An 18,098-nucleotide genomic window follows, 5' to 3' on the forward strand; every position below is an offset into this window, starting at 1 on the left:
ATCCAGATGTTCTTTTTAATGACTAGGTGCATAAGGATTTATTGCATAAGGGGTTAGAGTACGATGCGTGATCTTCTATTGCAGGTATAAATGATAACGCTCAAAACTGTTTGGTGATATTGCCTCTGTGTGGATAAGGAAGCTATCTTTTCATCGACGTTCCCGGCAAACTTGAGCAGATGATAGGAAGCAGGATGATTGGTTCGTCTGCTAGTTTACTCACCCCGCTTTACATCAAAACAGAACAGGCCGCATGCTATATGCAGAGGAAAAAGGAAGAGTCTAAGGCTTGAAGGCACGCAGCCAAGTCATCAACTTCTCTTAACGTCGAACCTCTCAGCCAGAACGATATATTCGCCCGTTTTCTCCAGCCCAATTGCACATCCTGCATTCTGATGCAGTAGCTAGAACGTGCCTAACAAGTATCCCACAATTACCGGCTCTCCCTTCCCTGGACCTTACGAACCCCCTTCTCGATTTTAGTCTCTAGCCTTCGGCGAGCTTTGATTTTTGTCAGCAAGGAAGCCTAATCATAGGGTAAGGCGAAGAACTTCGACTCCATAGTGGGCATATGCATCGCCGGCAAGTATTGGTAAGTGCTCGAGCTTTTGTCTGTTTCCTCTTCTGTATTCTGGAAACGATATCCAATTATATGAAAGGACAGGACGATAGCTTCACAGTTCATTTCGTCCCGGTCTTTATATCTCACCTTATTCTTCTTCGTCTACCAGTCTTCTACTGCCGTTCATGTTAACGATTTCGCCTGCATAGGCTGTTTTCGCACAAGCAAGCATCATCAACATAAATATAATCTAGGTAATATCACGTATTCACATAAACATTGTGCTTGCTCGAACTGCAGAGCTACTAACGGCAGCGGCAGGAACATCAGCACTTTTCTAGAAAACGTCCCTATTCTATTGCGTGCGAGTTTGTATACATATAAGAGTGTCGAGCTGCACACACGCAGTGCAATACAAATCCAACGCCGATGGTACGTAATCCACAATAGCTGTTGTTTAAGGGTAAGCAAAACTACTCGTTTTATCGTTATCTACAGACGGCCTGAGACCAAACAAACGTAACAGATTTAATTGCAACGACATAAGGCATCCGGCAGCTGGTATACGATAATACACTGATAGTGTACATGTTGTTGCTGGCCTTCGCAGCTTTTCCAGTTTACCAAACTGCTCAGATAACATGACAGTGGCATACAGGTGCGTAAAGAGGCAGGATCCTGCGGGTTGCGGTTGTTGGGTTCTAATAATTATTTGATCTGGGTTCGGTCGGGAGTGGCAGTAAACTGTTGACGCGGCGACATGGGGAGAGTGAAAGCAATGTCCAAAGCCGGCTCGCACAGCGGTACCGGTCGTTGAGGCGGGGTGACAAACCGTTTTCTTATTTCAATGTGAACATACGCTACTTTTGGCATTTCTCCTTGCCTCCGTTTGCCCTTGTCATTCTAAACTCCTAGCAAAAGTAGTTTCTGTTGTGCTTGTCATCTTTTTTGGATCTGTCTTTCGAATAGAACCGAGGGCGACGTTCCTGGTAATATTTTCTCGTTTGTCGCGGCAGCAGTTTAGAAAAAATGCTATAAGTCGCTTTGTCGCCCATCTTTAATTCTTTTTTCTAATGAGTTAAACAAACGGGAGGCAGAATGCCTATAAACAGTTCCAGGCAAAGACGAGCGTGGCTGGGAGATTTAAGAGAGTAGGACCCACTAGTTGAGTCAAGCGGGCATCCTATGCGAGGCAAGACTCTACAAGCCGAGTCGGCCTGTTAGACAGAGAAGGTCTGAACATGGGTTTACTTATTATCTCGGTCGCTAGATGTGCAAAGGTCACAATTTGCCATGGCAAAAATTGGCTCCGCCAGCAGATGCACCAGATCGAAAAGTTAATATTAGAAGAGGCCTGCTGGCTAGCCAGTGTTTGCTTCTTTTTCTCTTTCGGCGCCTTCTGCCGCTGCATCTGTCGCTTCTGCCTTTTCTGAATCCCCCAGCTCCGGACTCCTCTTTCTGGGCACGAAACTACGAAAAAAAAAACAAGAAGGGATGGTGTGGAAAGTAACATAGGTTTGACGTAACTAACTGTCCCGTGTATTCACATCGATAAAGGGTCAGTGATCAGCGGCTGGCCTGAATAAAAGGCGACATCATGATTTGTCCGCGAGACACTAAAAAGGTCAACGAACACTCGAAAATCTGCTGGGCTCGTCGGTTTATTTCTAGTGAAATCCTCTTTTAAAGGCATTCTTCAAGGATCGTCAATGTGAGGAAAAATCCATGTTGCCCTCGGGGCGAACTCACTTGAGGGTTTAAACGGTTGCGCTGTTTGCGACAACGTCGAGCCAACTTCGTCCAAATTCCGTGTCTAAAGGCATTGACCACTTAAAGAAAGAGCGATGACTTCAACGAAAACGACGACTAGAATACAAGAAGACAGGGTTACCAGCAGGAACGCGCCGCAGACAAAGTACTTGAACACGTTCAGAGAGAGCAACAACGCACGGAGTCCTTTCAGGAGGTTAGGGTATCTTGGATTTCGTCAGCAGCCCTTCCAAGGTAAGGGAAAATTGTGGATGACGAAAGAAGAACCGCTAGGTGATAATCAAAAGAAGAACTTGGTAGGCAACTGCCAGTTTTGTAGAGGCATACAGAAAGCTAACCACCTAGTAAATGATTAAGCAATGAGGAAAGGATGCTCGACTGCTTATGCAGTCTATTTTGCCGTCTTTTCCTGGAGAGAACGCTGCTATAGCGGCAAAAGTGCTAAGACCTGTGATAGAGGTGTAATACGGCGAACGAGGTCGCTAGATAGCGATAGCCTATTAACGCCTTTCCTTACATGACGAAAAAAGGGCTTGGTGAAAAAAGAGTTAAATTTACCTTTGGCTCCCTTTCATCCTATCCTCAGTACAGTGAGCAAAAGCTTCGTACTAGCTGTAAGTCGGCAGTAACCTAGTTAGACGTTTTCAACGGCATCATTTAATATTGCTCATTCCTTGTTGTCACTAGTGCGCGCTTAGTAGTTTTTCCTCTATTTAACTGTACTCTACATTCCGACTGTTTCTGTCGATTATTTTTGCAGTACACAACCGTTGCCCCCTGTTTATACCCTATTCAAAGCAGGCTTTAGCTGTGACCACCGGCGCCTTTACCTTATTTCCGACAAGGGTTCTCACTTAAAAAAAGTCCGGTGTGTGGTAAGGGCCAGAATGTCAAGTGCGCTGTAAAAGCGAACAGCCTCTGACACCCACCGATAATTTTATTGTGCTACCGAGCTTCAGCTTGCCGCTAAGCGAAAACGCATTTGCGTCGAGTTGGTTGTAGGCGTCAAGTGGATGTCAACAGCCGCATGTCAAAGATGGGCACGACGCTATTCGTTAAATTGTAAACTTATGGAAACATGATAATTTGTTCATGATATTGAGATTTTTATATACATATTCCGCACTTCGGTCCGTACGATCATCGAGTCACATACAATTGACAGTCTCAAGTAGCAAACCATTGTCATTTTTAGCTAAAATGATCAGCTGAATCATTTTCAACGGTCAGTGATAATAACAGGGATTTCAACTATACGCAAAAGGAGATAATAGTGTTTTTTTATTGTCATCTTTATAATCATTATCCTATATTGGCAACATTTTTGATTGGCTATTAGCCTTTTTCTAATAAATATATTACATTGCTATTGAATCTAGCTCAGTTCTAACCGCTCAATAAACTGGTGGTTGTGTCTTCATGCTATGATTGACACACAAAGCTTCTTTCGACGAGGACGAAGGTCATTCTATAAACTATATACCCTCCTCTGTAAACGGTGCCAATAATTCACTGTTCTCCATTAGTTCAAGGTTTAGACTGCTTGAGTGACAGCATCCGTGCGCCGTTCAGCTTATAAACGCTTCCCTCACTCTGGTTCTGTCCCACGTTCCCTGATGCACTCCAACGTCAGAAGCGGCTCCACAGTCGTAGTGGGAACGTTTATCAGCTATGGAAGCAGTCACCGCCGCAACTGAGCCAACTATCCTCACCCATCGCTCAAGTGAGTCCGAACGAGTCGCATGAAAAACAGGCCGCATAATTTGATGATGTTCTGATGATGAAGTACCGAAACGTAGCGAATTTTTGCCGACAGAGAGAGTGACAGTGACAATGGTAATCATTGGCTTTGATTAATTTTAACAGGAGCGTTCACTAAAAAGAACGCACAGCTGCTGAAGCGATTTCTCCAGCTCCACGAGCTCTCGCATTGTTTCGTGGAATCGCAGATTAGGTACTTGTCCTTAGCAACGACGGACCGAGGAATTAGCAGCTTGTTTCCAATTATCAGCGTAACTGCCTCAAATGTGGATCAAGAAATTCTTCAAAAATGCTTGACACTTTCGTAGACTAACTGTAAATATGTAAATCACATATCTATGGAGGAACACCTAAGAAAAGTAATGATGCTTTATGCAGGGTAACCAGACATGGGGCCAGCGTGACGAAGAAATGGCGCGGTCTAATACCAAGTGCGGATTGGTTTTATAGGTGGAGGTTTATAAGGTGGGGTGCTATAAGCTAACTAGTTAAAAAAATTCCTCTCTATAGGCAGTATTAGTAATTTTTTCAGTAGGCCCAAACTGAATACCATAAGAGTGTATATTTATATATTATATAAGCTTGCGAAATGTCAGGCCGCGTTGATTATATTAACACATACCAGTCTATAGAATACCTCTCATATTTTTTTAAAAGCCAATTTGGTAAATTCATCCTATTATGGACAAAGTGTGTTTGAACAACACACTATTCGACATAATGACAGTCATGAACAATTTTTTAAATCTGTTATCGTCCAAACACCTGACGTCACATTATCATTTGATCTCTGACCCAGCGGTTTTCATGCTGTAGCCATTGCTGCTTAAAATATGGTCCCAAACATCACTATCAGTGAAAGTACGAGAACGAGATTTTCATTAATCGCTGCCGTTACGGTAGTGGTCAATTCTGTCTGCGCCTAAAAGCTGCTCTGGATTCATTATCTTAAATTTCCCATATCCATATTTCATGGCTGATGTCCTTCATTTTCAGTTACATATATACATAACTGAAAGTGTATATATATACACATATATATATATGTATATATGAATACAAATATACATTTATCCAAAAAGATCCGTACTTGTACTGGAATGTGGCGCGTGGAGGGTATAGTCTTTTGCAAACCGCAAAACGACGCCCGGTTTCAGAGTTGCCCCATAAGAGTGCACTTTTCGAAGGCCTTATGAACATATCGCATAGCAGATCCGTTCCAGAGCCAATTCCCTGCTATTAAAAGCATCATGCGGGATTCGTATGCGTGTTCAAGATCTCCAATTGTTTTCAATATAAACTTTTCTAACACCAACTATCATTCTATTTAAGCAAGTGTACAGGAGTCTAGCATTTCTTGTAGGCACGTCTGTCTATGCTTCGGAATCAGATAGCGACTGTTATAAACCATATATTTCAGCGGCCTTTGGGCTAAAACGACATTAGAAACGTGACAAGCATCCATAAAGTAACTCACGTACTCGTTTTATACGGGTCTACGTACCCGGCAAGCATGATGATTCACCGATGAGCCAGCAAAAACAATAACACGAGCTACGTGATAGTAAAGCATCAAGCGCAAGCCACTTCTTCTCGCAGGAAGTTGCATTAGTTGACTCTTGGTGACCTCAGGACTCCTCTTTGAGGCTCAAACGCCTCATATTAGGTAGCAAAATAAAGGTGGGCCACGTTGTGCCATGCTTTACATGCAAACAAAACAGATAAGGCACAGACGCATTGTCCCGGCAGCTGTTAGGAGTGCAGAAGTTCATTAGAGCATCCGATCCCTACTTCCCCTCCTAGGAGGAATACGTGGTCACAGCGGGCGGTGCGAGAACCGCTACTTTACTAGCGAACGAAGCAATAACTCTGTTAAGAAGTCTTTTAGAGTTTCTTGGCTTTATGCCATCTACGATAAACTCAGTTGAGCCGGGTCGAGGTCGACGTCCAGATGCCGACCCCGCAGAGAACTTTTTCATTTTTTCTTTCACACTTGAGACGTTAGCTTTACTGGCAGTTCCAGCCTGTTACATAACACAAGCATCCCCTTTGCCTGCTTCATATCAAAAAGATAGAGGAGCCTAACAGGATGAAAAAGGACGGAGAAGGGCAGGCAGAAGTGGTAACTTCTTCGCAAATAAAGTCAGCTATTCTCTGCTCAGAATGCTCTATGTTTAGTGGTCAGTCTTGCCGAAATGTTTTACTTGATGCGATTTAATTAGCTGGGACACCGCGGAAATGGAGGGTATTTCCCGCGATATGTAAACTGTACTCCTATTAGGCTGTTGCAGGAAAATCTGGCACACTTGAAGTTGAATTAGTTCTGAATTCTTGAATTAGTTACATTAGAATGATAACTTTTAACATGTACTAGAGGTGCTTTTCGTCAGATTTTAGACAACTGTCTCACCGTTTTAGCAACTCCAACACAGCAGTACATGTACCATTCCGGTTCTCTTGTGTAATTTTTCTATCTGTGACTTCTCCAAGTAATTCTGTAATGGGATTTGCATGGCCACTTGTAGCCCGTTCCACGGCATGGGAAGTCTAGTATTCAGACGGGCTTGAATCGAGTGAATAAGCGGGTCGAAACCAATCTCGGATATAGCCTTGCTCAATCCGGAAAGTAATTGAAACATGGCGATAAGGTTTCGCGCTGCTATCAAATAATCAGGCTGTGAGTATTCGATTGCTGTACCTACGGTCTATGCATCTTTTGAAAGACTCGAGATACCGGCTACGCTCATTGCTCCGCTTGCAATGCCCTTCGTGTACCCTGCAAGTACTATTATCGTCTGACGTCCGAACTTACTCGATATTGCCATCGAATTACATTTCTGTTCAGGACGACGCGATCCTCTCATCTGGTTCCCTTTGTGATTGACAGTAAAGATTGAACCGCGCCTAACTTACGGTGACCGTATGCTCTATGTGAAGTTTTTGCTAGCAAAAATCTCGCAAATTGTACATGGAATACCCTACAGGCATTTCCAACTGATCTGGAATCGATGCACATGGCACCAGTCTTTTACTCAGTTCATGTAGTGGCAGTATTTGGGCTATACATATGTATCACCTTACGCTTGAAATGCCACCTCGATTGTCTTTCGGGTAACTTTCTTGCTGATCTTCAACGTCTGTTTTTGAAACGCTTGCACCACTCACTTATTTTTTTGCTTAAATCTTCTCCGCTTAATGTCTTCCTCAATTCTCGATAAATTTCCACAGCGCTGTAGTTTTCGAAAAAGATAAAAACTTGATTTGTAGGCACTGATTATCGAAATCAAGGCATTTTTGTGCTAAACTAGTTTCTGCTAAAGTGAACTCAACCGGTTTCCGCTCATAGGTCCCTAGTAAACTGGAGTATATACCGGTCAAGTTTCCTCTGCTACTGACGTGTAGTTCAAGAATTACGTAGTCTGCCGGATTCGCATGTGATAGGCTAATAATATGTAGCACACGCCCATTAACAAGTATGTGAGTTAGCTTATAAGTGCTTTTTCGTTTACCCATTTCTTCGTCTACTGCATTTGTTTGAACTATAAATCTGTTCATACGATAGAAAGGACCCATCTGCTCAACACTTTACATTTCTCATCAGATGATCCGATATCAACATTGGCTTAACGTCTAACTGTAATCTTGCTTGCGCTATTTAGCCACCTCGTACTTCAACAACATATTCTGTTTTCGACGCTACCTATTTCCTACTAGCCATCAACGACCCTAAAAGTAGCTGGTTGCATACAGGCCACTGCGGGTCATGGCAAACCGTGTCGACACACCCGAGGAAACATTTCTATCTGAACATTTCCATTTGCACGTCCGCCGGTCTTGATCGACTGGAAGCTTCAACTAACATCAGTTTTAACATCTGCGACAGTCGTTGCCGCAACCACGGCAGGACAGACAGTGCACCATGGACAGCATACGTTCGGCCAACCTACTGCTCAGCAATGAATACAAACGGATGGAAGATTGATAGGATCGGTGACGGCATACCAGACGGCCCATCAATCTTACAACGAAAAGGGTTTCTTTCTAACTCCTTCTGTAGGAGTCAAGCTCCCGTAACTTTTCCGTCTGCCGCTTGCTTGGAAGGTGCAGCGAAGTTGTAGACCCTGAAGCAAATAGCGCAAACACGGGTGCAAATAGAATGGAGGCATCAAAGCACGGCGAAGGCTAAGGGGTTACACAAAGCAATGCAAACATTGAGAGAGAAGGCAAGTACAACAACAATCAGATTGACGAGCCAGCAGTCCGAAGGTCGGCGTTAACCTAAGCTTACCGCTTCGATGACAGCAGAGAGGGCTACTCGCTGCACCCAAATGAGGAAGGTAGGAGAAAAGGCAGAATTTGTAGAAGATTTACGACCTCTGGTAGCCTGTTTTAACCAGAATTAGCTGTGTTTGGTCTGGTTTCCCTCCTTGACTCATGGGCTTGCACAAAGCAAGGTTCTTGGGAGCCGTTCAGGCCCTACGTCCTAATGAACATTATTGGCATTCAATAAAAGCCAGACAAGAGAAAACTGGACCTTCCTTCCTTGTGACTTAATAAAAAAGGTTCATGAGATGCACACTTCCTTGCGTTCTGAAGTGCGTACAAAAGAGAGCGGGAGATAGAAAGAAAAAATGCTGGCCGATTACCTTTTTGAGGCCAGAGTCATAAATAGCTGTGCTTAAACTGGCCAGTATCGAGGCAATCGCCCTCGAGTGCATTTCCCTATTCAAAACCGGCAGCCGGACTGCAGAACATAAGTGAATAAGAAGCCTTGGTCAAGGAGCATAGGCTTAAGACTTTCGATATGAGAAGCTGCCCCATTTATCTGGAAAGAGGCTGCTCCACTCTTTTCTTCAGAAAGAATTAGACCAGAGTTAGGTTAGTTGTATGCCGTTAGACACACTTGCGTTCTCCCACCTAAACTTATTAGTCACAATAAACAGCGATGCTCAAACAACTGCATTTAATCCTGTGCTTCCCAACCCAATGAGAACTGCAACGACTGTTACCGGCGTTCCTGCAACTATAGCCACAATTTTCTCAGTGCGTCACCGCCGCAAGGTTATTACTCGGCTAAGGATAAAACGAAGTGCCATAGAGAGCTGGGAAATGCATTTTAGGTGTGTGCCGTCTCTTAACACCTTGTCGGCGCTGCGATCGCAAACGACTCGCACGCCTCTTCCGCATATTGCCTCCCGACTTCTCCTTCACCTCTTCGCTTGTAGCTTACACCTGACGATTACCAACCAATGCTTTTCCACAGCTCGCTGTCCAACGTGTATTTGTTAGGGGCTCGTAACATCCTGTTACCATTGCAATACTGAGGGCAAGCGACGTATATCGACCAAACCGAGCCACGATGCGAAGAAGCGACATGGGAGAGCAACCCGGTGAAAAAGGAAAAACTGAGCATCGCATTTGTCCGCTTGGTAAATAATAAAGAAGGGCCAACAACGGTGGCGGTGTACGACCGCTCGTGGATGACCAGTATCGCCCTTTTCTAGGCATTAGTAAGTCTGAGTATTCGCGAAAACGAACATGGATAGCTGCATATGTTCGCTCGTCGTTCGTACTACATCTGCATATAAACTACCCACCCCAGCATGCACATATAAGCACTGTTTCGACTTAGGGTAACGCGCAACAGGCAGCTTTTACACGAAAACAGATTGGAGCAAAGTGAGCAACCGAGCGAAGAAGCCTAGCAAAAAAGAACAAGCTGTTTGAATTCGCCAAAATAGTGTGAGAAAAAACCGTATCTCCGTCACCACCAGCATTGGCGTGTAAGGCATGCAGAAAACATTGGCACTTCGAACGAGTCCATATCGTCGCCTTGTGAGATAGCACGGAGCCCCAGGTTAACAGGAGAATCTTAATGACTGCTGCTACTGCACTAATTTCATCGTTTACGCCACGATGGTTGGTCGGCGGTAGTCATCTACGCGCGGCGTTGCGACGACGAGAAAGGGAGTAATAATATATTCTGCTATCGTAGCCGGCAGTCACGAATGGAAAGGAGTAACGGCGGAGGCAGGACACCTGAGTGCTACCGCTAGAATGCCCAAATTCCTTCACGTCTATATGTGTTCTGCCGTCAAGTGCGGCTACCGATACGGACGATTCTTTCTGTCCCGTCAGTGGACGCCCTAAGTAACACCCAAAACCGCAAAGCTCCGTAGCCCGCTGAAAATAATGTAAGAAAGATGAAGCGCGGACGGATGTTGGTAACAAAGAAAGTTGCCATTGTCTCATAGAAACGAGTGGTATGGAACAAATGTTTTTGTCGGGTACGCAAGGTCTGGCAGTACTGCACCAGCAGGAGTAATACCAACAGCTTGCACTTTCAGTCTTGTCAAAAGCGCTGATCACAGTTCGTCACTTGGCGGTGGGTGGTGACGATCCGAGCTAATGTTCTTACCGTTATACCAGTTCAATGTCATGCAGGTAACGTTCACTCAGTTGCGTCAGCGAACGCCTAAAGATGAACTGCTATTTCTGAAATGCGATTCGTATATTGAATTCAACGGGCGAACCAATGTATAGTGTTTTCCGCATCCATTTGGCCTTCAGCACTTATTTAAATCGTATGTATGTATGTATGTATGTAAATGAACGTTGTACAGTCGAATGACTGGAGTCGCGATTTTAAACCAATCGACGGAGAAACGTTTCAAAGAAAGCTTTGAAGACCAAAAATATTAAAGGGAACATAAGCAACCAGACGAACCCAGGACAAACTTCCTAAGAAAACGCTAAATAGCAAACTTACATAGTCAGTACATGCAGTTAAAGGAACCTTTCTACACTAATTCTCCTCCTAGTTAGTTAGGATCAGCTCGAATAGTCCTCACTATTAAAACGTACGCAGTAAAATTCAACTTACGTGGCTCTTACAGTCATAAAATTATTTTGACTTATTATAACCTGTATCTAAAGGCTTGCTTTATAACAGTTTGATCACGATAGGTCAAAATGCTTCTCCATATATATATAACATTCTCCGCGTCTACACTTTACGGTCGTATGGATAAATCACTAAAATTAATTTGCACATAAATAGTAACGATAGGGGAATCCTCATGTGAAAATAAAACACGGTGCATTCGCGGGAACTCCTATAAAATGCCAAAAGAGAGAAATAACAGAATCTAACGTCAATATATGTTCTCCAGTCATGAGTCAGCCTCCGACAGTAACTCAGGCAAAACATCATAACTGACCTAGTCAGATGCATGTGCATGTGGTATAATACGATTGAGCTCTTGAGTGATTGTTCACGCCAGATTAAACGATCCGCACTTAACGATCACTCGTTGGAACGTTTCGAGCGTGCACTGTACGTTGTATATTACACAATGCATGTGCATACATTGTTACCTAGATCGAACCTGGCAGAATTCTTCAAACGAGATCATTCCATCGTTGTCCTTGTCGGCGAATAGAATTGTTTTATCGACAATTTGCTGCAGCTGCGCCTCCTTTAGATTGTTACCGACCATCATTTTCAGCACCTGAGGAGCAAAGTACAAAGCGATTTACAAAGGGCAATTATCATTTAGTCAAAATCTAGTAACATCAGCTAACGCTTAGTGCTTGACAGTCACCTCCTTATCGAACCCGTATTATCAAGCAATAGGATCGCAATGTAGAAGAAGTATTATGTGCAAGTACACCTAGTCGGCGTTGTTAATTTGGGCGCTCTCTACGTATGATACATCTGACATTTATGATGAGTAGAATATTGCGACGGATATATATCATTTGGTACCTGGAAGCGGTTTTTTTTGTCTTACGCAGGCTATAAGTAGTTCTTAGTAATTCCGAACGGCTGGTCTGCGTTTTCCTTGAAAAAGCCTGTAGTCCTATGTATTCTATCTATGTGTTTCTGCCGGACCTCAGCATTATTCGCGACTATCCTTTCAATTTCGGAACTTGGTTTAAGAAGCGCATTTGCTCTTTTGAATGAACTCAAACATCCTTATAGCAATTATATAATATTTTTGTCAACCAATGCTGTACATGTTCTGTATAACTTGTTAATTAAACTCCATAGTACCTTTTTCTCCTTATATACACCTATGCAAGCATCTATGCTTTGTTTACTGCGCAGTAACTAGCGCAAACTAGTATCCTATGGGTCTCTCTTTTCTTACGTCTCGGAATTTTAACGCTGAATTAATTGAACGAGCGACACTTGGTGCCAGACGTAAAAGCAACTCCGCTAGAATTTTTTCCCAGATCTCAAAACTTCAGCTGGGAGTACCATTCAACGGTGACGACTGTGATTATCACTTTTATGTATCCCGAGGCAGTTTTCGTCCCCGTAGCGATATACCAACTAGGTTGAAAAGTATTTAGCAATGCGCTGCTTGTTTATTAAACAGGCTCTATATATTAAATAAGATTAACATTGGAAATCGGTTACCATAGAACGAAAACGTCTGCTTAGTATAATTAATGTACGTTTATGACTATGTACATATAAACAATACCTGTGTAAGAGTTTTGTTATCCGTGACATAAAGAACGTTGGTTAAAGTTCCATGCATACCTTGGCTATGGCAAAACGTTATTTTGTCAAAAATTGACATAAGTAAAGCATGCGATTAAAGCCGATACTTAACGAATACAGTATTTTCAAGTGGCGTGTGATTCCGGGTTTACTGGGGGAATTTAGTAACTGGGGGACTGGTGGCTCACCTGAAATAGTTCCCCGTTTGAAATGAACCCATCGTTGTCAATGTCATAAATTCGGAAAGCGAATCGAAGCTTGCTCTCCTTATCGCCCTTCACGCTGAACTGACTCACTCCCTGGATGAACTCTGTAAATTCCGCAAGGATGAACAGTACAAAAGCAACGACAAGAACAACAGCAGCATTAGCTAGATACGACTACGAGAAAAAGTATGAGTTCGTACTATGTCGTACAGATCTCATTGTTACTACCATTTTCGGTCCCATTTTTATCGCTTACTCTAAAGCACTCTATAATATCGGTTACCGACATTAAAATAGATTATTGCACATGTCAGTGTTGACACTTTGTTATTACTTAGATAATAAACAAAAAAAACACATGAAAAGGAAAACATGCTTACGAAAAAACTGTTAGGAATTATATGCCAGATACGGGCCGACGAGATTAAATTATATCTGATATGTTAAGGTATTAAATCATTGTACTCATGATAAAAGGGATTTATTGCCGAGTATTTACGCAGTTGACGATTATCGAAATCGCAAAGGCACACACGACTCGAATTCTATTATGATTTTATTAAAAAGTATACGATGTACATACATAGACAAACAATGAAGACCATTTTTTGGTCTCACTGTGATTACACTATTACATAAGCATTACGAACATTTGTCAAAAGTCATGAGCAAAGCCCTAATTATTAACAAATCCGATCATCTTTGTGCGCTATTATTGTACGCATGTCACAAATCACCGCGTTACTTATTGTAGCAGAAGTCCCGTGGGTAGATGATCCGGAGTCGTTCGGAACTGCCTTGCTAATTGTCTGCACTTTTGTTACCTCGCGCGTACTTCTCTCCAGTCTATAAATCAGTTTCGTTTCTTTTATCCCACCCCGCTCTTCTTAACAGCGACCAGATATCATTGTCTATAGCAGGTGAAAAACCGTACCTTCTCTATGTCCCAACGCTTAAAAGCCACCCCTTTCCCTTTTGCCAAAGCCTCCTGCCAAACATAGTCTTGCTCCACTAGCGGAGTATTAATAACGCACATTTATCGCACGTTATAAACACCTCGGCGTCCGCTTTCGCACATGTGTAAGCAAAGCGAGCTTGAGTTCGGCTCCTGCTTAGGGCCTCTTTCAGTTACTGTACTCCCGTCGATACCGAGCACGCACAAAGACACCTAGGCTTTCGTACTCACAGATCCACCCTTAAATTCTAAAATATCGGGAAGAGGGATCAGCTACACAATTCATTCTAGTTCATAGAGGCCGATTCTGCCGGCTCTCGCCGATAGAAACAGAGGAAGCAATAAGCCGTCAAAGAGCCCTGAAGAACTGTCCGATAGGAAAATCCGGTTCTCACTGTGCTAGAGAACAAGGACGTTCGGAGGCAACGCCCAGTCTACGAATCTATTTGCCCTAACCTTCTCTGCCTATTTGGTAAATGAATGTAGTGGTACCATTACAGCCCCGATATTAATGGTAGTTACTCTGCGAATAGATTATCATGCGCAGGCAGATAAATAACCACCTGTTGTATGGTATAATTAACCTATGTTACGCTGTCCTCTACGCACAACCCTGCAAAATGCACAAACATCCGGTTCTGTTCACGTTGCGGATATATTCCAAAATGTTTATGTACGTTTTAGTCGTAACGGGATCAATATTTGTTATCAATCAGGATACAAGCAAAAATTAAACGAACAACACTCGGCTGTTGTACGTAGAGCCGAGAATTGCCCAACGTTAAGGCAAGAACACTAGATACGGTAACCAATCTGTTATAGTTACTGAGACGTCTTCATTATTGAGCGTTCCACAAAAATACCCGCCCCTGCTTCTTATATCTTCACTCTTTCCGCTCCACCTTCGGCGTATCACGATGCACCGCGCCATAAAACCTCGTCCGTAATGGAGAGCTCTGCCTTGCTCATTGTTAGAGACAACGATATCCGGCCTCAAACCACTTTCAGCCCTTTGCTCGCTATTGTGGATAGACCCACAGCTGCTGGCTGCGCTAGACGTCTAGTATCGAGCTGGCTCCCGTACAGTTTCCGGACGTTTCCTTCATGACAGCGATACCGCCAGTGGCTTAAACTACAGCGAATGAGACACTGGCTTTGCATTTCTCTTTCCGGTCTTCATTTCTGCCTCGTTCGTTTGCATTAATGTCGCTTCTTCCTGGCTTGAAAATTTGTTCAAATTAGGGGAAGTCACAGAGACCTCCTTTGCCTTTCGCCGTCGTCCTCCTGCCCCCACTTCTAGAGCAGTATTGTATTTTTGAAGAACGCATATTACATATATACGTCCCTTCATTGAACAAGCAATTAATCGTAGAGGGCAATGCTACTGCCGATGTATCCTTTCAAACGACAGGAAACAACGCTAACGATAAGTAACTTCTTTCAGTCGTGGCGTACACATTTAGAGTACATGATCTTCGAATTTAAATTCGTCTTGCCTGTTAGTAGTGTGTCGATAGAACTGCGCATATACGAACAGCAAGACACACGTGCACATATAGTACACGGGAAAGTCTATGAACAGGCCATTCTTGCATGAGGAGCACAGAAATGCACGATTCCTTTAGTTGTATGCTAGCTTTTATTATGTAAATACTTGCGTCGGTGGATAGCTATATTGAATTTTTGCAATGACTGTGCATTTCTTCGAATTCGTAATAGAGGTTAGCAAGCAGATTTCCTCAGCCAAGTAGTTCATTAACGAGCGCTTCATCTAATGCGTATGAATGTTATTTTGATTTTTTATCCCAAGACAGCAGGAATTTGTGTGAGGTCGGTCAGGTCCTTTGGCTAAGTATTCATGAATAAAGCTAATTCGGTTGCTATACCATACTATGTAAAGAAGTACAGATTTCAAAATAAAATCTACCATATTTAGGATCTGCTTTTGAGGTGCTTGACGATTCATAAAAAGACAACTACCATGCGCTGGAATAAGTGTTGGCACGCGAGTACTATTTCGCTGACAGCGTCTCAGTACATAATCATCGTGCCTCGTGTTACTTCGTATTTCTGAACTGTCTATGCTAGCATCAACAAGCGGGCTCCAACAAGCACAAGGATTTCGTTTTTATCGCCATATGCTTTTTTTAACAGCAAAATACAAAAGACCCACAAGAAGTACCTACTGTTAACATTGCAGCGCTGTCAAAACGACACGGCTACAACGTTCACGCACCCTAAGCAACTAACAGGTCGACCGCTCTCTCGGTCGAACGTGCGTGCCGTCGATCTCAGAGACGCAGAGCCTCTAAAAACGAAGACGCAACAGATAACGCTAGTCTAGGTGAAGTCGGTGCGGCCGCTGGAAGAGGTTTTCTTGTTCGAAAGAAGGTAAAGCTTTTTAGAAATAGTCAAGCGCGTCTAACGGCGATATGGCCAGGGCCCCTTCGTCTCCCAAACTCGCTTGGACGATATTGCGTAAGCCTGTGGAGAATAGGATATAAGTTTGCGTCTGTCTGTGGACACCCGAACCCGGCAACGGTATCGACAATAGCGACGCTTCAGTTATCGACCCCGTGCACCCACATTTCGAGCGCTTCCCCACAAACAATCTACTTCTAATAAGAAAAACGCAACCATAGAAGCGATAAAGGGTCAAGGTCGTTGGTAAGCGACACACTCGATGTTAAAGGGTAATAAAGCGGAATAACAAAAGATGACTTACGTATTTATATAAGGCGGGCGCGATAATAAAGTGATAGAGGTAAAAAAATTGATTCCTGGGTGGAAGGGAGTGAAACAAAAAAGAGAAGCGCGATCGACGGAAAATAATGAGACAGGAACGAAAAATAGAGCGTAGGAATATACACGCCAGTAGAAATGAAAGGACATACATGAAGATCCCTGGAGCTCTGTACTCAATGTGCACCCGAGCGCTATCTTCGCCTTCAACTGTCGCTTCTACAACATTCGATTTATCGGGGACACTCGAGGCAGGCAGCGCTTTATTCAGCATGACTTCAAAAACACGGTCAGCTCGATGTTCTGCACACATAAAGGTCCTAATACGTGAGAACGAAAAATATCTATGAAGAGCACCCGTGAGATCGCATGTATAATGTGTGTAATTACATATATCAATAGAGCATGGGATCTCGCTAGGAAACCTAGAGTTTGAGTTAAGCTGGTTATATATTTGTAGAAAAAAGTGGACTGGAACGAGCGAAAAAAACACAACATTTTTTTAGGGCAATGAGCAACGAGGCCGCACCCTCAAAGCAACAGTATTAACCTAGGACAGCTGAAGCGCCAGGTAATTGAAGTAGTGCTTTATACCCTTAAACATCTCGCGCAAACGATAAGCCAGCGCACACAGGTAAACCTATTCTTAATCAAAAAATTATCGTAACATATACAAATACCAGCTGTACGCACTACAGCAGCGTGTAATTGTTCTTTCGAAGTATTGCTTCGTGTAAACTTAAAATAGCATGAGTATTGACAAAAGGGGTTTTGTTGTTGTTCCGAAAATTAGCCAACTTTTTTTTTCGTGTTTGCGTAATGAAAGCTCATTTTGAAACGTATATATTTGTGATTAAACCGGTTATACAGTATTTTGTTTCGAACAACGTAATAGCTATTTTAGGATTTTTTTTTTACTACAACAAGATATTACTTGACCACTGCCGTTAATCGAAATGCTGCCGTCGAAAATGAACGTGGCGGTTTTTACATTGAAGACAGCAGAGCTGATCGGGAACGCATCGTAATCCATAATGATGCGAGTTATCATGCTCATGTCTAATTCAAATCGCTCTTATTATATATATGCGTCGCTTAATTGACTTAATTGTTTTTCTAGTTGATTAAATTAATCTTGGTAATTGTCACAACACCGAACTTGGCTCAGAGACAAATAGCGATCTTTGGTATTTATTTACTCTTCGATAGTTCGGTGGCGATGAGAACGGGCTGTATTAGTTACGAGTGATACTGAAAATGTAGCGAGATTTCCATTCGAGACAGACGATGATTTGCGTTCTGGAGAAGTTTGATACAATGGAATCTTTGATAGAAATAAGACGGTCGACAAGAACCTGCGTATAGCTAAATGGTATTGGGTCAAACGAGCCTGATGCACGACAAGGCCTTTGTAAAGAATGATGCTAAATACGCAAGGCCGCTGCCTTACAAGGACATAACTGGGGGTGGGGGGTGGGTGTCTTGTACATCTCTCCTAATCTCCAGACCTCTGTCTGTAAAATACAGTTTGCGATAGTAGGCTTCACGATTAATTTTCTATGAAGAATTGACTGGATAAGCAAGGTCGTT

The 18,098-nt window shown here is 43.0% G+C and overlaps 1 protein-coding gene and 1 long non-coding RNA gene across 4 annotated transcripts in view; one reads left to right on the forward strand and one right to left on the reverse strand.

The window, feature by feature from the left end:
* LOC111252147 (calcineurin subunit B type 2-like) overlaps positions 1-18,098 on the reverse strand; it is a 47,265-nt gene that overhangs the window by 6,295 nt on the left and 22,872 nt on the right. For 2 of the 3 annotated variants that reach the window (XR_015328507.1, XR_015328508.1), the window contains exons 3-5: positions 12,794-12,915; positions 11,482-11,604; positions 10,977-11,208 (exon numbers count right to left, since the gene is read on the reverse strand). Coding sequence is in view for 1 of the 3 variants with exons in the window: in XM_086990333.1 (XP_086846459.1) it covers positions 11,482-11,604; positions 12,794-12,915 (245 nt within the window). In the remaining 2 variants the exon portion in view is untranslated. The remainder of the gene's footprint in view (positions 1-10,976; positions 11,209-11,481; positions 11,605-12,793; positions 12,916-18,098) is intronic. The other variant, XM_086990333.1, reaches the window with a different exon arrangement.
* LOC147755489 (uncharacterized) overlaps positions 91-18,098 on the forward strand; it is a 30,117-nt gene continuing 12,109 nt past the window's right edge. Inside the window, exon 1 of the long non-coding RNA XR_015328524.1 lies at positions 91-4,055. This is a non-coding gene — a long non-coding RNA (uncharacterized LOC147755489). The remainder of the gene's footprint in view (positions 4,056-18,098) is intronic.

Source organism: Varroa destructor, unplaced genomic scaffold (genome assembly GCF_002443255.2).
Source record: "Varroa destructor unplaced genomic scaffold, Vdes_3.0 BEIS01000005.1, whole genome shotgun sequence".
Taxonomy (NCBI): domain Eukaryota; kingdom Metazoa; phylum Arthropoda; class Arachnida; order Mesostigmata; family Varroidae; genus Varroa; species Varroa destructor.